Source organism: Melanaphis sacchari, unplaced genomic scaffold (genome assembly GCF_002803265.2).
Source record: "Melanaphis sacchari strain LSU unplaced genomic scaffold, SCAv2.0 Contig43_pilon_pilon, whole genome shotgun sequence".
Lineage (NCBI taxonomy): Eukaryota > Metazoa > Arthropoda > Insecta > Hemiptera > Aphididae > Melanaphis > Melanaphis sacchari.
In genome coordinates, this window is record NW_020271284.1 from 920450 (window position 1) to 943782 (window position 23333).

The 23333-nt window shown below is 23.6% G+C and overlaps 2 protein-coding genes across 6 annotated transcripts in view; one reads left to right on the forward strand and one right to left on the reverse strand.

Moving 5' to 3' along the window:
* Window positions 1–1015: 1015 nt before the first annotated feature.
* On the reverse strand, window positions 1016–4480 carry LOC112597681 (E3 SUMO-protein ligase NSE2-like). Of its 2 annotated transcripts, none has more exons than XM_025343842.1 (4): window positions 4331–4480; window positions 3296–3608; window positions 2897–3209; window positions 1016–1468 (listed from the first exon to the last, which is right to left on the reverse strand). In XM_025343842.1, exons 2-4 carry the CDS (start codon window positions 3564–3566, stop codon window positions 1132–1134), a joined length of 921 nt encoding a protein of 306 aa, XP_025199627.1. In that variant the 5' UTR covers window positions 3567–3608; window positions 4331–4480; the 3' UTR covers window positions 1016–1131. The 2 variants fall into 2 exon arrangements, with proteins under 2 accessions (XP_025199627.1, XP_025199628.1); XM_025343843.1 differs by lacking the exon at window positions 4331–4480 and adding an exon at window positions 3678–4056.
* Window positions 4481–16032: 11552 nt separating this feature from the next.
* Window positions 16033–23333, forward strand: part of LOC112597660 (multiple PDZ domain protein-like) — a 60031-nt gene continuing 52730 nt past the window's right edge. For all 4 annotated transcript variants that reach the window (XM_025343793.1, XM_025343794.1, XM_025343795.1 and 1 more), the window contains exons 1-12: window positions 16033–16069; window positions 16229–16380; window positions 16443–16655; window positions 17369–17494; window positions 18279–18394; window positions 21081–21261; window positions 21441–21575; window positions 21634–21795; window positions 22261–22398; window positions 22458–22635; window positions 22717–23024; window positions 23097–23303. In XM_025343793.1, the coding sequence (XP_025199578.1) occupies window positions 16054–16069; window positions 16229–16380; window positions 16443–16655; window positions 17369–17494; window positions 18279–18394; window positions 21081–21261; window positions 21441–21575; window positions 21634–21795; window positions 22261–22398; window positions 22458–22635; window positions 22717–23024; window positions 23097–23303 (1932 nt within the window). In that variant the 5' untranslated portion in view covers window positions 16033–16053. The remainder of the gene's footprint in view (window positions 16070–16228; window positions 16381–16442; window positions 16656–17368; window positions 17495–18278; window positions 18395–21080; window positions 21262–21440; window positions 21576–21633; window positions 21796–22260; window positions 22399–22457; window positions 22636–22716; window positions 23025–23096; window positions 23304–23333) is intronic.

The window sequence follows — 23333 nt, forward strand, 5'->3', positions numbered from 1 at the left end:
CAATAAATGGTAATTATAAAATATTAATTTCTTAAGTAATGTAAGGTTTTTAAGAAAAAATTTTTAAATTTTAATAAACTTACTGTAATATAAAAATTATAAGCAAACTACATTTTGAAAATATATATTTATTGAAGTATTATTTACTAATATTAAATTAATAACTCAATATTACTATTAACTAAAGATATCTTAAGAATATGTAATAATTCAGTAACAGAATTTAAAATGTTAATAATTCTATAATCAAACAAGCATAATTATAAATTATAGTTGTATATATTTGAAATTTAGTATGAAAAAACAATTTAAGTAATGTTGTTTTCTTCTGTCTTTAAGTGTTTTTTATAATAATAGATATTTTCATTCAACCAGGTCTAATTCTTCTTTTGTTGTCCCATTCCACAACATTAACTATGGTAGATATAATTCTATAAATCAGTGGTTCCCAAACTGTGCACCGCGGTGTCCCTAGGGACACCGCGAGCACTTTCTGAGGGCACCGTGGTCTACATTTCATTGGTTCTCAATGAGTACTTTTTTGTTATATTTTTCATGTTATATACAGCAGGGCACCGCGGAAAAAAAGTTTGAGAACTGCTGCTATAAACTGTATAATGTGTATGGGCACCTAAGCTTTACTTAAAATGTTTTTATTTTTATTATTAATAGCACTTTAATCTGAGTATTACTATTTTTAAATTTTTATAACTATTTACCATTTATTAATTTAATCCATATCATTACCTGGTCTTTTTTTTTTTGTCAAATAGAAAAATGTTGGTGATTTTAAGATGTATTATTGGAACTTTTACTTAGAATTTTAATTAAATAAAAATTTAAAACAACATATTTAATGTAATAGTATATTTAAATAATTTTTAATACCAAAAGAAAATGCTAACTAAAATCATTAAATATAATATTATGAAATTTACATTTATGAGATGTACAATTTTTTTTTTTTTTTGTGATTGTGTACAATATATCTATATTTTTTAAATTAGATATGTACAATGTATAAATAAATTAAAGTGTAAAAAGTAATTATCATAAATTATTATCATAGTCATACTGACTGAACAAGTCTCAACTTTTTTTACATCCATTAGTTAAAAATAATAACACAAATTAATCACTTATCATGGAAAGATCTAGATTAGCTTTTGTAAAATGTTTGTTTGAACATCCCATGTATGGACATGATATAAACTGTTTATTTAGGAACATTTTATTGATTGATTCTTGATCATATATATGAGTGCAAATTTTGTTCCGTACTGGTTTGGTGATTGGTTGTTTTGTAAATGGATCTAACGTTTTAATTACCAAATCTTCTCCAACTAATCCTCCTTGAGTACATTTATTATATTGTTTAATAGCTAATAAATGTTCATGATTTTTAGATGTTTTCACACCGGAGTCATAAATAGTAGATATTATCCCTTGGGCCAATTCATTGTATGCACTGAAAAAATAGTTGAAAACTTTAAATTTGATTTAATTCTTAGAAATAATAGAAAAAAATGCAAAAATATTCATATAAAGAAATTATACTTTAAAATATAAATTTATACTAAATATAAAAACCCGGAAACTTGCTGTATAACATAAAAAAGTGTCATTTGACTTAAATCTACATAATTTTATATCAAATAATAAAAAAATATAAATAGTGAAACATGATATTATAGTTAAAATTAATTATCAACATTTAATTTAATATTGTACAAGCAATGTTATTTTAATAGTTTATTTAATTGCATATTTATAAATTGAAAACAATGAATTAAAAAATTATATCATAGTTAATTAAGCAACTTTAACAAGTTTTTTTTTTCAAAAAAATATATTTACAATATGGTATAATAAATAAGTTTGAAAGTTAAATTTAATCACATAACACTTTGGGTTGAAATATAACTAAAACTATCAACAGTGACACCAGACAAGATAGAAAACTTTAATTAACAATTTTATTTATTAAGTTAAAATAAGTAAATTTTAATCAAGAAACGAGTTTTAATTTTTTTACTGTTATGTATTAGATAATTAATTTAGTAGTCCAATCAACTTATTTTTTTTTATATAAACTCCCATAAATTTAAAATACATTTTGTTTTAATAAAAAGAAAAGAAAAATTATTTTGAGAAATATTATTTAAAATATAATAAAATTTATTGTAAATAATAAATTATAAACTGTTAAAATATCAAATGCATTATTTTATGATCAAAACAAGTTTAGTAAATAAATAAATTTTCATACAAAATTACATCTTGCTGAAATACATTAAATTCAAGTCTCACAATAACTACTCTTTGATAACCAAATAAATAAGTTTGAATTTAAAAAAACCATTAGAAATTCTTTTTCTTATAAAAAATTAATTTTAATAATTAATTACTGTTGTTAATAAGGTTGATTTATTAGATGTTATTTTTCTAGGAAAATCACTACTTTCACTACTACTTATGTATTATTTTTATTTTTGTGTAAGTACTTATATTTTTTTTATCAAATTTGTTTAATATGTTTTGGTATAGATTGTAAATATTTAGTATAAAAAAAAAAAATAGTTAATGAAATCGATTAACTGATAATTATCTCAACTTAAGTAATATACATATTAAATGAGGTATTTTAACAAACATAACATGCAAACTTTTAAAAGACTTACATCCCAGCCACTTATTTTAACACAATCTATTATTTTATATTCTACAAAATTTCTCAGTAAATTGTATACAATATAAAAAAAATTATATTATATAATATCGAATATATTTTATATTTTTAAAATTATCCTAAATAATCATATATTTTTCAAAAATATAGTTAAATAAAATGTTGATTAATATAATTCTTTATAAAATAATTACATATTATACTTACTTTTTAAATTCTTCAATATTTTCAATTTTCAAGCTTTTGTCAATATGTTTTTCTAATGTATCTTTGTTGCAACGAATCACTGATTCTATACCTCTATCAAATTTACAAGTTTTTTCTATTATTTTTAAATGGTCTTTTAAATACTCTCTGTTTTCTGGACTGTCTGTTGAACTTAAAAATTCATTAAAATCAACTTGAGCATGTATAATTCTTTTAATAAGTTTTTCAGACTGCTGGCGAATTTGTGTAATGGCTTGACTTATTTCATCATCTTCGTCTTTTTCTTCATTGATAGTAAAATTCATTTCCAATTCTATTATATAAAAATATAAGATTAGTAGATAAGTATTTATATTAATTATAATTGTATAAAACAATTTTAATTTCAAATATTTATACCTGAAGTACGTTTCACTTGGCGAATATTATCGATTAATGAACTAACAGTTTGTGCATTATCCTCCAAATGTTTATTGGGTCTTACTGAAGGAATATTATCCAAAATATCAGAAAGATCTGTGTCTTCAACAAGTGCACAGGGTAGATTGATATCTTTATGACACGTTATTTTATTACGTGCTGCGAGTTTAACTTCTAGTTTACCATACACATCTAAGTCATCATAGTTGAGATTTCTTCTATTTTCATCTTCTGTTTCATTTGATGTCATTTTCACAGTGATAATATTGTAAATTAATAGATGATAAAAACCCTATGCAGTCAAAATAATAATAATTATATTAAACAAATATTAAACGTAAATTTATGAACTTTTATTAACCTTTAATAAGAAAATTCAAAGTCAATATATAGGTACAATATAACGATAAAATAGGTCTGTATTATACTCGACTTGCTGGATAGAATATACAGTTAATAATTATTATAAACTTATATAAATACAGCCAACCATTAAAATCAATGGTTTGTAGCCAAGTATGTACAAAAATCAAACATACGGATAATGGATTATAAAAATTTTTCGCATTGACGATGTTTCAAACTTCATGACTAAATTAGACGATGTAATTAAATATAAATAAAATGTACATAATTAGAATCTACATTCAACAGACCACAACAATAGATATTAGATAATATAAAATTTTTATAAAGTGTACAGACCCTAATGTCCATTGGCGTCATTCATTTTGGCGCGGAATACGGAGTTATAGATATAGTGTTATCACAGAATAAATGAAATAATGATTCACGGAAGTGTTCACGAGCCGCTATTGGAGCCTACGATAATATTAATTCGGGCCTGGTATTACTCCTTATACCTAACATACTACGCTCCAACCTTCAGCTCCTTTTAAGATTTAATATGGGCCTAATCTTAACAAATAAATACCATGTATTTTCGGAAAAACTTTGTACCTATTTATATTTAATAATGAAAAATATATTAATATTGATTATTATTATAATTACCTGACAAATGTTCTCGATATCATTGAAGTGAGATCATGAGACGATGACTATAATCGCCAAAAAGACTGTATTAAAAAAAAAACAAAAACGTAACTGTAAGTAGATAAATCTCTACTGCTATATACAATTGTTAGGGGTTTTCTACGACCACGCTAACCGAGAAAACTATAGTTTACTAAACTGATTTGCCTGGAATTATTTACAGTGATACCTCCAGTCTGTTGAAGGTTTTGAATGTTTTGATACCATTTAAAAAATTATAAAACTAAAAAAAAAGAAGTATATAGTTCTTGAAAAATTAAAAAAACAAAAAAATAATTAATAATAAAGCTTTAAAATAAGTATGTGTATTGGTTTCTATATTAACAGTATGTATTTTATTTTATTTTTTGTTTTTATACTGTATATAGATACACAATTTACAAGTTTAAAATATATTAAATAACTAATTATTTACTAACTTTATCGGGCTAAACTTATGCCTATGACATTTTTGTGATCATAAGGAACACATTAAAAAAAATCCGATCAAAATTGAACCAATAGTTATTGAGTTTACTTTATGAAAAAATCGCTTACAGCTTTATCATATAGTATAAGCATTGATTATAGAATATTTTATAATATATATTATATATTATATATATTATATACTATATATATACAATATATAGTATATTCTATAATTAATGGTATAAGCTAATTTTTGGGGCCTCTCTGGCGAGGTTCGCAAGAACAGGCCTTTTTTATGTTCCCATTTTGTGACAACACTATTTATCATTTTTCCATTTTTTTTTTTTCACAGAGTTGTTCCAAATATTCCTACGAGTGATCTATTATTCATAATTTTATTTTATTCGTCATTACAGTGCCAAAATTATAAGCTACAAATTAATATAATAGTTTTGAGTTTTAACTAATAATTTTGATTTCAATAGGAGGTAGAACAAAAAACTTTATATACTCAGAAATTTTATAAATTTTTTTATCAACAACAGATTAATTAGCATTTCTTTTGTATCTGTATTCATTTTTAATAAAAATATATTCATCATTAATACCGTTAGAAACATTTCAATACGTTTTCATTAACCGTTTTTTATATTTGCTTGCCGATCACAAAATTTGAATAAAATATTTGTCTGAAGGCAAAATAAACAACTAATCACGGGCAAAGCTGTGACGGGTCGGTTAGTAAATAATAAAAATGTGGTGTTGTACTTTCTATAGTGGTGTCTCCTGTGAGTAGGTAGTGTATTTCAGAATTAACAACACGAAACGAAACAGCAAGAAACGTCAAACCGACAGCCAAATGTCTTATGATCTTCCGGCTATATCGGAAAAAACAGCCTTTTTAAGGCTACCTTTTCGACAATTGTAATAATTACGAGACTCGAAAACAAAATAATGACTATTTTTTAATTATTAATCATAATTCATAATAGCCACTATAGTTTAACTAGCCGACAATAACTTATGCGCACATGAGTAACTGAGTAAGACTAAATTGGTTTTCCTTATTTTAGTTACTATGTCATCGGAATATTAAAATTATATCGGATGAAGTCATTGAAAAGTTAAGTATAAAAACATCAAGTTGTATTTTATGTCACTAATATTAATGAAATAAATTTATAGGTATAAATATTATAATAAAATAACTAGGTAATGGTTAAATATAATTTATATTTCTAAATAGTTTTAATTTAGCAAAAAATACTTAACCTGTCGGGCATCTAATGGATTTAATAATATATTTTGTTTTTATAATGTTACAGTTATTACTTATCACAGTAATAACACTTTGGGGCAAGGGAAACAAAGCACATTCGGGTTAGTAAGCTCTGTATAAACACATATCCTTTCGTATTCAAAATCCTAAATACATTATACATCAGGGCCAATTGACGAAAAAGCAGGTCAATTCATTATTAATATATATAGGCAAATATAGCAGAATATTAGGTGTGCAATTTATTTAAAATTAAAATATACCTTAAATATAGAATAAGTAAATTTCATAAATAGGCATGTACTTAGGTAATAGATCCTATATAATAATATAATATATAAATTATAACTAACCTTTATATATATTACTTGACACTTGTAAATATAGCCAGTAGGTATAGGTATTTAAAAAAATTAAAATATAATATTAATAGAGACAAATATAGGTTTAATAAATGGCACTGCTTGTACTTAAAATCTAATGATTTATGAATTATGATCATGGGGTTAACGCACTCATTCATGTTTTATTATACATAGCTAATATATACCTAAGTATTGGACAGTTATATGTATACATATAAATAAATCGCCTCAAACGGAAGTTGGCAAATATTTTTACGTATTTGTGTGTCTGTAGTTACTAAGTAAAAACATATTATATAAACCAACTTTATACATTTCTTCGGTCGTTGATAATTTATGGCGCGTACGTAATAAGTTATAACCATTGTTTGAATAGTGTGCGGATAAAATATTTTGACAGTGGCCCGTGCCCGCCAACCGCTTCAGACTATCATCATCCGGTTTTTTGGCTTCTGCCACCCGTATATAATGTGTTCTATGGTAGGTACGTGATGTTTATAGTAATAATACTATTAATTTTTTGAACCTATATCGAACGTGCTCAGATACATCCTAAATGTATAATGGTGTATTATACATTTATGTTACCACAGTAGTTTTTTAATAAATACGTATATTTCTGTTTTAAAAATATTTGCTGAACAATATTGGGTTAATAATAATATATAATATAAATATATACTACCTAATAAAATAATCAATAATAATAAAAGTTCTATGTTTTCGGCAAAAAATAATCCAATCAATTGTATTTTACCCCTATAGTAAAATAAGTTACTATATAATACATTTTTTTATAGGTAGACGCCAATTTTCGATGTAAAAAAAATCAGTTATCCCAATACTATGGTTTATGACAGTGTTTCCCAACCTTTTTGTAGTGGCGATCCATAAATTTACTGCTTGTTAGTTACATGGACTCAATGTTGTCCTAAATTAAGCCACATCCCACATTACCACATCGTATTATAAACTTTAAGTTAACTTTAAGACTTGAGTTAATATACAAACTTGTGGTAGAAAGATGTATATAGGTTCGTGATAAAAATAATCATAAATATGCAACTCTTTTTAAATTTTTAAAATTACAATAATCTAAATATTTTGAATATATTATTGTAAGTATAATAATATATGTTTAAGTTTCAAGTTTAATGAGGCCACGAATAATATTATTTTATACTAACGCATTTTTTAAAAAATTAAAAATTTCCAGTATTTTATTTTTTTTTATAACCAAAAAACACAAACAAATATTCTAAGAAAAATTAGAATTTTTACGCTAAATTAGTTTTTAACTTAATTTATTTCTTTATTTTGTTACAATTCAAAAACGAATAATCGTAGAAATTTAAAATAATCATCAAATGTTTATATTATAATTTTCAAATATTTTAACTTTTTTTGAGCTATTTATAAGAATTAAAGATTTTTAATTTTTTTAGTATTTTTATTATTATTATAAATGTCAATAAAAAATATAAAAATGCTTGAAATTTAATAAAAGATTCTTTATTTTTTGTAACTAGTATTAATAAAAAAATCTACCTGGAAGTAAAATTAATTTTTTATAACAATTTGAATTTAAAATTTTTAGAATAGGTAGTTGGGTATTCATCTGTTTAATAACTATTTTGTCTTGAATAATTTTTGTTTTTTGATGTAATTTAAAAATAAAATAACTATAAATGCTTGAAATTTTCACAAATTATTTTTATTATCATTTTTTATACATGGTATAATTTTAAAAAATTTTTCTTTTTTAAAATTATTTATAGGCTTGTTAAATGTTGATAAATAATTATTTGCTCTGTCAGCATTTAAAAAAAAATTGATTCAAGATTCCTTATAAGTTTTTATCAAATCTGTAAAAAAAATATTAAAAATACATAAACACAATTTATTTTTAAATGTATATAAAGTTAAAATCATGACAAAATTCGTCAAAATCGTAAACTATTGTAAACAACTTTGTAGTTAGAAAATAGGTAGGTGAATAATATGACAAAATTGATAGTAATTTAATACCTACGTCACTACGTGACTAATGAATCTATGACATATTATAGGTAATATAATATAATCGTATACGTGGTATGTACCTACTCGCTATTCGAAAAATTGTACTAGAATTTTTTGCTTGACTTTTTCAAATCGAATTTTTAGAATTTTTTGTTATTTTTTAATAAGAATTTTAATTTTAATGCAGAATACCATAAAAAAATTACTTATGCTAATTAATTTATTTTTTGATCAACATCGTAAATAATTATATACTTTTATTTAAATGTACAAGTAAAAATATTAAAATGTATTCAATTATTTCCTACTAAATACTAATTAATAACTTTTGTTAAATAATTTAATATAAATTACAATGATTTAATTATAATTATAACTTATATAAGTAACTTTTTTAAATTCACATTTCACATAGATTAATAGGCTATACAATGTAATATTATATTATTTTTTTCTAAGCCGCAAATACTTTATGTTACCAAAATCGAGTTTTAGATACAGAATTTGATGACAGTAATATTGAACAGGTACATATTAGTCATATTACTATAGAATGTATTGGTATTACAAAAGTATAATAATTATTAAATACATAACATATACTTTATAGTTTATATAGGTTATATATATTATTATTTATACATAAATGATACAGCATAATGTAAATAATACTTATAGTATTGGAGAGATATAATAACTAATTGTATACTGTATTTTACTATTAGTGTATAATAATAGACATTTGTATTTTATCTAAAGTAAATGTATAAAATATAATTTCATTTTTCTATTACTTTATTTTAAAGGTGTCGGCTTGTGGATGCATAATTGTACAACTATACATTAAAAGTATATATTATTGTAATAAATTAGTTTTAATAATAAATATTAACCATGAAAAAGTACACATTATAGATGGGTATTTAAAATATTAAAGTAAATAATTTCTTGTATATTTGTATGATAAATATTTTATAGTTATAGTCATGATAATAATATAATAAAAAACTATACGATGGTTGGTCGTTGAAGAAAAAAATATTTTTTAAGACTATAAACGACACTGTATGCATACGAAACGATTGGTAACGGAAACGGGTGCCATTATAGAATGTTGGGCGACAGAGTTGAATTTTAAAATTAACGCTTTATATAAACGTTCCTTTACAGCGGTGTATAAAATTACCTATACTAATGTTTAGATATCTGTGACAGTGTTCAGTTGTGTTTGGTGAATGGTTGTGAGTGGTTTTACCATATTATTATGTTAGCAGTGAATATTATATAAATATAAAATAGTTTTATTAATTTTTATTGCTTAGTTTTGTAATTTTAAAGAACTAATCTTTTACAGAGGTGCCGGAAAAATAGTGTTTAAAAGACGATTTTCGCGGGTTGGAAGAGGCAAGATGAGGCAAAGCTGTATATTGAATTGCAATAAAATGCTTGATAAACATAACAGCTCTGAATCATCGGGCCACTTCTACTCGTGACATTGAACATCTAAATAATTTATAAATAGATAAATATTTTATTAAGAAATTTAAATTATATAAATATTACATAGGGAATTTGTACTTGGGAGTAAGTAGAACAAGTAGATATTATGGAATGTATTATATATATATATATTTATTTATTTGTTTATTAATATTTGTATAATATCATAAAAGACTTATAGTTAACGCATATTTTATACCAATAAGTCTATTTATTCGTATTCTAGCTTTCTATTCAATATCATAACATTTTTAATAAACTACCATCTTATATTGTATTCAATTAGGTAATTAATAGGTATACCTACCTGTATCAAATATTGTTAATAATGAAAATCTGTTAATAGTTTTTTTTTTAATGTTGTTATGTATTAAATAATAATATACACATTAAGACATATTTAGTTTTTTATCAGTAATTAATTTATGAAAAATTTAATAATGTAATTTTTTTTTTTAATAAGAAATCGTACTGTTATGTTCTCAATAATAATAATATAGAAAGGGAAAATAAACCAAACATATATAGGAGACTGGAGTTCAACCCAATTATTAAAAAATAAAATATAAAAATGCGAAAACCTAGACAGAATATATAAAAACTGTGACTTTAAAAGATTGGTATATATATTATATATATATATATACTAATTTATTATATAAGTATATGTATATTTTTTTGTGTACATTTAACAAAAATATTAACTTACAAAACTACAAATATTTTTTATTTGCATTTTTTAAATCAATAACAAATACAAAGAAGATTAATTTACTTATTAGGTATATAAAAATAAACTTTATGTTAATGGATATTAATTTTTATGCAACAATAATAAAACTTACAAGAAAGGTGGGTGATATGGTGACATACTGACACGGGATTTTGAAATACCAATACATAGGCGTAAATAGTGTTTGAAGTTTGGGGGGGGGGGCTGAAGTCAAAATCGATCCCAAACACCTTAAAATATTTTTAAGTCAATATTTTAAACAATATTGACTGACAGACGATAGTCATTAATATTTGGGAGGGAGGCTATACAGAATTTAGGGGGCTTAGCCTTTCTATAGCCACTCGCTATTTCCGCCTGTGTACTGATATATGTATAAATATATAATATATATAGTATTTAATGCTTATTTATAATAGTATCACCTATCACTTTAAATGATTACGTCATCCCTAAAGCTACTAGCTCTCGCTATTTAGGCTTAATACTAGGCCAATGTCTAACTTGGGCCCACCATATTAAAAGTAAACGGATTCTCTTAAACGCCAGACTGAAATATCTCTCCTACTTAATTGGTAAACACTCTCAACTGAACATAAAATTAAAGCTACTCATTTATAAAATTCTATTGATACCCATATGGACATATGGTATCCAGTTATGGGGGGCTGCCAAGAAATAAAATACAAACAAAATTCAAACCTACCAATCCACAACTCTTTGCATAATTACAAAGTCTCCATCCTATGTCTCAAATCACACTCTTCACACCGACTTAAGAATTAACACAGTAGACGAAACTGCAAAACTATTTTATAAACGATTTCGTTCACGACTAACCAACCACCCAAATCCTCTAATATCAGCACTAAATTTTGACTCCATTCCTGGAAATCCTCCTCGCAGACTAAAGAGAAGATGGTGTCGTAATATCAACCATAATTAAATGAAAAAAAAAAAAATTCTATAAATTAAACAAAATTATTTTATAAAGTGTCGCTATTGCGTGACTTCTTTTTTCACGTGTCGTATGCCAAATTATTATATACATCAGCATACATGCTTAATGTAAATTTAATTATAGATTGTTTGTTTTAAAATAAAATTAAAAAAAAATGTATTATAGCTTTAAGTATAGACGGTATAGACAATAGTATATCTATAATAAAATAATCTGCTATATGTAATTCATAATTGATTTCGATAACCTGTAATTTTTAGGTATACTTTTATTTAAAAATAATATGTTATCAAGTTATGTGATATTTTTTCTGTTGTAGGTATATTCAATACTATTAATATGATATTTTATTTCAATTTAATTATTATTGTAATAATGTAGATATCCAGTAAAATATGTAGCATGCTAAACATGAGAATAGAACATAAGAAATCCTAAATTAATTTAATTTCATTTATGTATACAGGGCTATATTTAGTGTAGGGAAGAAGGCTGATTAAGTTACATAAATTTGGGACTTCCCTAAAATTTTGTAATTATTTAACTATAAAAAATATATTTAATTTAAATTTATACATATCACATATTAAAACTACCTATATAATATGATAATAGATTTTCCATTTAAAATTACATTATGTACCGTCAGGCGTCAAATAAATAAGTACTAGAAATTTTTATATTTTAGTAATAATTAAAATATGTATTACATAATAAATACATAAACATATTATGCATTTAAAATTGAAAATCCAAAATAAATTATAAGCGATGTTCTAGAAACTAGATCTAGATATGATAGGTTTTTTCGCTGTCCATGATTTAATTGATTTTAGGAAGGTGTATCAAAGGCATATTAATTTATAAATTCTAAAAATAAACTTAAAATCATACTTTATATACCAAATTAATGTATTAAAAAAAAAATGATTGGTATTTTTTCTTTATTGTTCATGTAGTTATGCATATTATATAATTTAAAACATTTTCTAATTAAAATATGTTTTGTACTTATAAAAATATAAGTCTTCTATTTTACAATTACTTTACAATTATTTAACATATTATTCATTATAATGACAAAAAATACGTAGGTATATAAATGTAAGAAGTTTATGTAATAAAATATAACAATAATTCAATAGGTACTACAATAAAATGTACAGGTAGTGAAAATGATTTTTTTTTAATATAAAATCAACGAAACAAGATTAATCATTTCTACAAACTCTCTTACTAACATGTTATAACTTATAACTTATAAGTAACAATTAATCATGGCTTGGCAATAATACTTTGTAAAGTCGAAGCTATAGATTAATGAAATTTACTTGTATTCAGAAATAGTATGAGTAGGTAGGTATGTTACAAACAAAACAGTGGCGTGGTAATCTGGTTATCTACTTAAAAACCCAGGAAAAAATGTCTGATGAAATAGAAGTGTAAGGATAAAAAGTGTTCGGTAAAAATAAAATATTTTTTTTTTATAATTACATAAACCACAGGTATTATTATTTTTTAAATTAACACATGTAAAAATTAAAATTTAACATGTATTTTATTTTAATGAAATACCTATAGCTATATATATATAAACAAAAAAATATAATCATGATGTAAAAAAAATCTTTAACAATAATACGAATTTCTAAAATATATTTTTTTATTAACTAAAAACAATTTTCAGTTTAGTATATTTATATTTTAGACACAATTTACATTTTAACTACAAAATACCGATATAAGATATTAGGTATCACTTTAATGTACCTAATAAGTAATAGTGTCCAGTAAATAGTTAAAATAAAAAAAAAATTTAATACATTTTTTCCAGCGGGTAGGGGAAATGGAAAATGTCAAAATATCATACGGCCTATAAGTTTAAGGTAGGTTAGCTTCGCGACCAATTCGAATATATCTATAATTTTTTTATCTGGTAGGTTAAAAAAACAAAACATATTTATGATTCAATACCGACTGTATAATTATCTGGATGAAAAAAAAAATTCTTAATACTGTTGTGATATATAGGTACTTACTTAATAAAATTATCTACAAGCAATAATTTTTCTTTTATTCTTTAGTACCTATACTACCTACCTATAGAATTTGTGTACCTATTCTTGGAATTTTTAAATGTTTTTTTTTTTAAGACTTTGGTTTGAGGATCTTATGTATTTTAAAGAGTATTGTGTACATTGTACCATAAACAATAACTTTTAATTTTTATACAATTACATATAAAGGAGTTTTGTTTATACAATAGTAATGAATAATAACACATTAGTATAAAATATCTTATCAAAGGATTACACATTAAGCTTATCAAAAATAAGCTTTGTACTCTAAAGACTCGGGTTTGCTCAATAAAAATTTAATTATACTGTCTATTGTGACTTTAAATTTTCCAAGTTGTATATTAAAGTACCTATAACTCCAGAACATTATTTCATAACTGAAAATAGACTGTAACTGCACCAAAGCAATGTAAATAATTTTTTTAGTTTTTATATAAAAATATCGCTTTTAATCTTTTTTAAAAAAAAAGAAAAGAAAAATGTACGTAAACTAGAGATAAAATCATTTTAGTTATTACAATAAATTATAACACTATAAGACACAAATATATATATTTTTTAATTTTATTATAATATGACATCCCTATCCTATGAAGGCTATCTTTAGATATTTACAGAAACAGTAATTTGACAATATTAACATGATGATATTATAATAATATAACAATATAATAATGTCACTAATGTCAGTAATAATGCTTAAGAATGTACAAATCTAGTATAGCATAGACAGTATAATAGAATATTAGAATATAGATGTCCGAGACAATAAGACAATATTATATTATACAATTTATACGCCCGTATTAAAAAATAAATGTGCGAAAAACTTATAACATAATTTGGCTACACTGTAGATCCATTAAAATTCTTCTGTGCTTAGTACATTTTCATTTTATCATAACAGAAACAGAACGAAACATTCAGATAATCCTAGTATCATATTTAAGACGCGATCGTCCAAGTTCAACATAATATTTATTAATTAATAATTATTGATTAGGTATATTTTTACCAATTACTATTCGTTTATAAGTCGTTAGTAGTTATTCATTCTAATTTGTTAAGTAAATTAAGCTAATGTTCTATGTAAGATTATATTACTAATCATTGAATCGTATGTGTTAATATTGAAAATAATTGAATACCTATTACTTTATTGCTTTGTATTAATTAACACATTTGGTCAACTGAAATTAATCAAAAATAAGTGTTCTTATGTATATTTCAAAACTGCTGTTAATTAATTATCAATAAACTAGTAAGTAAAACAATTTTGAATTTAAATTTTAAAGAATTTTCATTTAAAATATCAAAATTATAGAATAGAAAAGTGTAGGTATACAATATATATATTGCGTATTATACAATCATATTTAATGACATATAATATTTATTAAGAAGACACTACATTTATATGTGTTATATCCATTCTACAAATGCACAACAGCAGATACATGTTCTACAGAATCAATGTTGTTATTATAATGTTACTCATTACTTATTAGCTTTAATATCCAAGTTTAAGGTAAAATTAAAGATAAGATACTATCCTTGTATGATGGGTTTTTTTTAAATATCTAAATTTCTTAATGAGATGAAAGTAAAATATTTTTAAATGAAAATGCTCATAACTCGCTTAAAAATTAAAATATTGTAAAAAAAACAATTACAAAAACTGATAATATTCTTATTTTTAAATTTAAAAATAGATTAGTTCATTTAATTATTAAAGCTAGTAAATTATATTGTGCTGAACATAAATTTGCTTTATAGTATGTTTGCAAGACAGCCAAGACATGTAGATGTGGTGTCTAAGTAAATTATGAACTGATTCTTTAAAATTAATCTGGTACAGCATATAAATTATAATTTATTTGGATTAACGCTACTTGTTACTTATTTTAAAAGCCAGTTAGGGAATTCAAAAATCTAATGTAAGTTTTACTTATTATCTTGGTAATATTATGTTATAGTAATAAATTATGTATTTTGTTTTTCTAAACAAATCTCAGTTTAATACTTAGACCTTATATTTATTTGTATTTACTATTCATATTTATTATATATTTTAAATATTTTATACAAAAATATTATTCTAATAGCTTCCAGATAAATTTTTTTTGTATATATTTATGCATGTATACGTTTTAAATTCATATATACACACATTATTTTAAACAATATATTTAAAATTTAAGGTGTGTTATCATTATATTTTTTTATTAATTTATTAAATATTTTGACAATAATTATAAATTACATTTTGTTTACAGGATTGCATCATTTAAATTACATATTCTATCAAGAAAAAATAGATTATTTTATTAAAATGTCTCTTTATACAGGTAATTCAAATGTAGTTAAAGATAATTTTCTATTTTAAAAATCAAGTATGGATTGTAAATTATAATTTATGAAGTATAAATGTTTATATTTAGTATAAACCTTTTTAAATTAGAGTTTATTTACCTTCATTATATCTATAATTTTTTTTTAATTTACAGATATGTCTGCAGCATTGTCTATTTTGACTGAAATAAAATCTTTGGTCAATGAATCAGGTGATGATAAATTAAAAACAAATACCAATAATGATCTTCAACTCTTAATATCAGTATTTCAAAACCCAATAATAAAAACAATTGCATCTGTTCAGGTAAAAAATAATCTCTATTGTTAAATCAATTAATTTATTTTTATAATAATTTATTATTATAGGATTCTGTATCTGAATTGAGTTGTCAACTTCAAGAACATCCATCATTATTACCAGTTGATTTTGATATATCGCCTGTTACTGGTCAATTAGTATTGAGTTTGCCAGCTGATTCTACTCCTTACCATAGTGTCCCAGAAGATTTAGATTCTGATCAAAGAGTTCCTAAACTTTCAAATAGTTCATCTGCAGGAAGTTCTTCTCCTTCATCAAAGGTGCATTTTTGTTTATTTTTATTATTTTAATTAATATTTATAATTTTATATATTGTATACAATTTATGTATAATAATTATAATATAAGTTATTGATTAAATATACAATGTATACAGGCCAATTTTTTACTGAACAATATTCATTATTTCAAATTTAATTAATGTTTTTGAAAATATTTTTTTTTACATAATTTCCAGTCAAAATAGTTCAATATTTTTTTTTTTTTTAATAATTTTTTAAGTTTTTAATTAAGATTTAATATGTATTAATATATTTATATAAAATTTAAAACGAGGTCCTGTAATATTAAATAACTTGTGTTATTTATTTGATATTTTCAATTTTTTTTTTCAAATCATTAATTTGAATTATGTAGTGAAATTATAAATATGGTTGGGGTAGAAATATTTTTGTAATCAAACTTTGGATTTACCAATGGGTAGATATAAAAATTTGGAGTTTTATAATAGAGTTGAAAATTAAATTTGGCATGATTTATGCAGTATGCACATTTATATTTTACATTATACTTACATCATACTTTTGGTAAATCAATGTTCTCTTAGTATGTTTCTTATTTGGAATAGAGTATATAATAGAATTTACAAATATTATTTCATTTAGTTTTAAATAAATAATAATTTTTTTTTATACATAAATTATATTTTCATGTTAATGTAACTTTATTTATAGTTTTTTGTTTTATATTTTAGGAAAGTAAATCCTTAATAAAAGATATATCATCTACTTTACTACCAATAACAACTCCATCTTATGCAGTTGAATTTCAAAAAGCAGTTGAAGAAGCATCTAGAGGACGTAAAATACATAATGTTCAAGTATGCTTAATATTAACATTACTAAATTATAATTTAAACACAATTATTTGTTAATGCATATAATAAGGTCAAGTAGGAATTTCATTTTTTTAGAAAAATATGTGAATAACTTTTGATTTTCCTACTCAGTACACATAATTTTATTTTAGTAAAGATTTTATCAAATTGAAATAATATTCTTCTTAAGTCTTACAGAATAATTAAAAAACCTTTATATTTAATTGTGCAGAAAATAGTTTATAACTCATTTCAACAATAAATATTTTAGTTATATTATTCATATTATAGATGGTAATTTATTTATTGTTGTAAATTTATTATTATTTAAATATTTAAATTTTTAAAAATATTTTTTTACATAATTTGACAACATTAAATAAAAACATTTTTTTTTTTTTTTTTAAATATATTTTTATCATTACTGTTAATATTTTGATGTCAATATTTATTTATAATTTCATATTCTGAATCAGAATATTTTCTGTGATTTTTCAATACTGTGTTCAAAATTTTAATAAGAAGTTAATTAGTATATCTTGTGGTATACTCTTGTACTACTTCACTCTTCCATTTTAAACTTAAAATACCTAACAGTTATAACTTATTAACTATTTTAATTATTCAATTATTTATAATTTGTGTTAAAAATTATTGATATTTTATAATTTTAATCAATTTAAAGGACGATTCATAAATTAATTCAATAATTATTTTACATTTTTAAATATTATAATTTATAATTGATATACATAAATAGGTACATTATGATAATTATATTTTTCAGCTCTATAAACCTGAAGGTTGCAGTTTGGGTTTTAGTGTAGTTGGCCTAAGAAGTGAAGAAAAAGGAGAACTTGGAATATTTGTCCAAGAAATTCAACAAAATGGAATTGCTGCACGGTAAGTTTTTTATTTCTAATAAGCATTAACTACAATCTACAATTATATTTTAGTAATAATAGATATAAAATCTATTCAATATTAACTAACTCAGCTACGTTAAAAATAGTATTGTTTTTAATGACAACAACTATTAATTACTCATGAAAAAACATGGTACAGCCTGATGGAAATTTGGTTTTCTATATATCCTTATGTGATTAAAAATAAACTTGATAAATAATGTATGGAAATGATTAAGATATTGACAGTATTTTTTCAAATAATAGTTAAAAAAAATAACTTCTATTAAACATACATTAAAATATATCTATCAACATTTAATTTATAATATTGCTTCATGGAAGCTTAACATAATTATTTATTTTTTAATATTAGTTATCTAATCACAATTTTATATTCAATTATTTAGAAAATATATCTAACATTTAGTAATTTATTGAATATACCATTTTACAGTATTCTAAATAAAAATAAATACAAATATCTAAGGTGACATTGGTTATAGCTCATAGCTTGTTTTTCTTTTTATTATTACTTAGGGTTTAGGAAAAATGCCAAATGTTTATGAGTTCTATGACTTATACATAAACTAGTATTTAATTTTTTTTCAGCATTCAATAATCAGTATAATTTCGTGTATTTTTTTTTTTTTTATAAGCGATTATATTTTCTATGCTTGATTTAAATCAATTGTAATAATATTTGTTTTCTTGTTATAAAAAAGTTTAAATTATAAAAGAAAACTTTGTATGAAGGTATTCGGATAATGTTTTAATATTGTATGATACAATAATTTGTATTTATGAGTATTTTAAGTTGTAGGTATTTGATTTGTTTCATTAACCAATTTAAAATCGTAAAATATTAATCATAGTATACTGCGTAAAACATTCGAGTTCCGCCCCGTAACGAAATAGTATTTAAACCCGCGGAATAAAATGAACTTCCGTTGACAATATGAAAAAAATAAACGTATAAAATCGTAATATTTTAATTCGCGTATATAACCATGGGTAATATATATTTATTATTATATCGCATATATTTATTCAACTATTATGTATATAATTTTTACTGGGGTGGGGGGGGGGGTCGGGGTTGGTCGTTTGTGTAGCATACGGGAAAGGAACCACCGGGCGCCCGTCGTCGGCGTATTTATAGATCTACCGACCCCCCACAGTACTCGAAATATATAAAGACACTTCACACGCATGACGCAGGCCCTTGGTAGTCGGTTGCGCGCAGTCACAAATAGTGGGTCGCGCGGTAAGTCGAGGTAACCTGCCAGTCATTACGCTTTTGCGTTCGGGTTCAATACGCTCGTTGTGCTCCCTAAATTTCTTTCCAACGAACTTTTTGTTATTTTCTTCCTGAAACATTACCTCGGTAATCGGCATGTTTACCACATTCAAACGAAACGCACACCGTCGCCGAGCTTACGCGATTACTCGTTAAACGATTCGTGGTTCCGCACGCTCGTCGCATTGATTCGATAAAAATCTGGAAATATGACGACTATAAGTTCAACGTTTACTATCGCCAAACAAAAATGGTGCACCGTTGACGGGCTTTTCTCTACGCATCGGCAGGCGGTAAGTTCTGACTAACAAATCGCCCTCAAAATTTAATATGACGCACAAAAAGTCAATATGAAACAATTACAGAAAATACATTGCTATAAAGTTCCTGAATGCTCATTATTATTCTGTTATGTTATTAAATTTAATGTACCTACCATTTAGTATTATGTTCGTTTTGAATCAATAAATTTAATAACTTTTTATTGAAATGCTTGAAAAATAAAAAAAATATCATATCAATTTGTTATTTATATTGGTTATTATGTAAACCAGTAATCTATGCGCATACCTTTATAGTTGGTATTTCATATTTGTAAATAAATTGTCAATTTTTAATTATTTTAGTATATTTTTATCATGTAAAATAATTAAATATTTAATTTTAATTCAAATAGTCGCACAATATAAAAATTGAAATATTTTAACTACGTATTGTTGTTATAATATGAACTATTCTTTATTACGTCAAAAATATTGGATTAGATTAATATTTTAAATACTCTTGTAATACCCAATTGTTAATTTTTTTCATAGTTAAAATAAGAAAATTTTGTGTTTAAACAAATAAGAATTTTTTATTAGAGGCACTTTCAAAGAAATGCTTATATTTTTTATTATAAAATATAGGTTATAGCTTAAGTATATTTATAAATTAATAATTAATTAAATATTATTTGTCTTATTTGTTTCGTAAATTTAACTAATCATATTTATCTTTTAAAGTTCATAAATTCCATCTCTATTGGAGACGTTTAATCCATCCTAAAGTGATTTATTAATTATACAAATTTTATAATTTAATATTATTATCCAATTTAGGTATATCTATTTGTTAATTGATGTTTGGTATAAATGTCATATTAAGAAATAATAATAATAATTATTTTTTTATTATTATATTATATTTTTATACTAAATTTAAAATTTTGACTTGAGCACCTAATGCTTTCTTTTTAAGTGTTTATATCATACTTTAATGAAGTCAAATTATATATTTTACATTTCATATATTTGTATGAATAAAAAATATTCTCAAATAATATGCATTTTACTTTGTGTCATTAAAATAATAAACTATTTAAATTGTATTTTTTAAAATGTAGAGAAGGAGGGCTTCATGAAGGTGACCAGATTATTGCTATCGATGGGCAACCATTGGACACAAATGTGTCTCATCAGCAAGCTATTGGAATACTGCAACAGGCTCGTGGGCTTGTTCAGTTGGTCGTAGCGCGCCCTCTTACACCACCTCCTTTACCAACATCACAGCCTTCCAGTAACATGGTAAAGTTTTTTCATAATTTAATGTTTTAAACATAATTAACAAACTATAACAGTTGGCAATAGTTGTCTTAATCTAATTGTTTTGTGGATTTTAAAAGTGCTTTATTAATATATTTTTATTATACATTAAATATTTATTTTAAGATTGTTATGTTTAAAATATAACATTATTATTACAGTTGAACACAGATTGGGCTCAAGTTGAAGTAATTGAGCTACTCAATGATGGATCTGGATTGGGATTTGGTATTATAGGTGGTCGTAGCACTGGTGTTGTTGTTAAAACTATACTTCCAGGAGGAGTGGCTGATAGAGTATATAATAATAATGAATTAATATTGAATTAAAATAATATAACAAATATCATTTTAGGATGGACGATTACAAAGTGGTGATCATATACTACAAATAGGCGAAGTAAATTTAAGAGGTATGGGAAGTGAACAGGTTGCAGCAGTGCTTCGACAATCTGGGAGTCAAGTTAGATTGGTAGTAGCTCGTCCAATAGAATCTAGTGCAATTGATATAATTCAAGTAAAGTATTTTGAATAGTTAAATTTTAAAATAAATTACTTTAATTGTTCTCATTTGAAAATTTGTGTAAAATAAATATTAATTTCAATATTATATATTTAATATACTAAAACATTTAATTAGTTTGAATTTTTCATTAAAAAACTATTGTAAATTATACTTATTCAATATTGTACTCATATTATAAAATGAAAAGTATGTATTTTATTTATTTTTTATTTAAAATAAGTGAGTTCTTAATTGTTCAAAATTGATTTAATAATTTCTTAAATCATGACTTAAAGTTTTTTCTTATAACTAAAAAATTATAACAATGTTTATAATAATAAAAAAATAGCAGGCAGATTATGTATACTAAAAATCTATTATATATTTTATGTATTCTATAATAATTAATAATATTAAGACTAATGGCCTAGATATCATGGCTTATCTATTAAATAATAATAAATAATATTTTTACAGAATTTAAGCTGTAGAGCACCAATTGTACCAACAAAGTTGTTAGGAGATGCAGATGAGCTTGATCGTCATTTAGTTCAGCATGGGTATCCAGAAGTTGCAACATATACTCCTGATTATTTTTTCCAAAATATTTCAAATGTAAAGGTCTAAAATTAATTTAAAGTCATATAATTATTAATTCATTTTGTTTTCTCTAGGAAAATAATATGATAATCAGTGATAATATTATACCTGCCTCATTACCTGTTCTTACAATGGATATGGTACCACCAGATAGTATTACAACTCTCCCAGAAACTGATTCATTTAGTGTGCAATTAAAAAAAGATACTCATGGTTTAGGAATAACTATAGCAGGGTATGTTTGTGAAAAAGGTATGTATTGGTTAATATTTTTTTATAATTATATATATGTATTTTGTTTGTTTTAATTTTTAATTTTTTTTTTAAATGTAGAAGAATTATCTGGTATATTTGTGAAAAGCATCAGTGAAGGTAGTGCTGCTGATCTATGTAAAAAAATTCAGGTGAATGACCGCATTGTTGAAGTTGATGGAACTTCATTGCAAGGATTTACTAATCATGAGGCAGTTGAAGTTTTGAGATCTACAGGACAAATGGTAACATTGCGTTTAGAACGTTATTTACGGGGCCCTAAATTTGAACAGCTACAAGTAGCCATAGCAGCATCAGAAATGAAGCCAAACACAAATAGTGCAACTGCATCACCATCTATAATGTCATTGCCTAGATTTCCAATAACTGTAAGTTTTAGTTATATTATTGAAACTAATTATAATTTTACTAAATTTTAAAATCTATTTTTCTCATTTAAGGATGGAGAAAGTACAGCAGAAATTGAAGTAGAAGGTGAATCAGGAGCAACAGTAGAGGCTGATATGCTTGGTGAAGTAGAAGATGAAATAGCTGAAGAAACTGATTCCGTGGGAAATTCTTCTCTTGATGGAGAACTTAAACCAGAAACATTGAAAAAGATTAAAAACAAATGGACTGATGTTATTGGAAATAATGTAGATATTGTTGTAAGTTAAATTAAGAAGATACATTTAAAT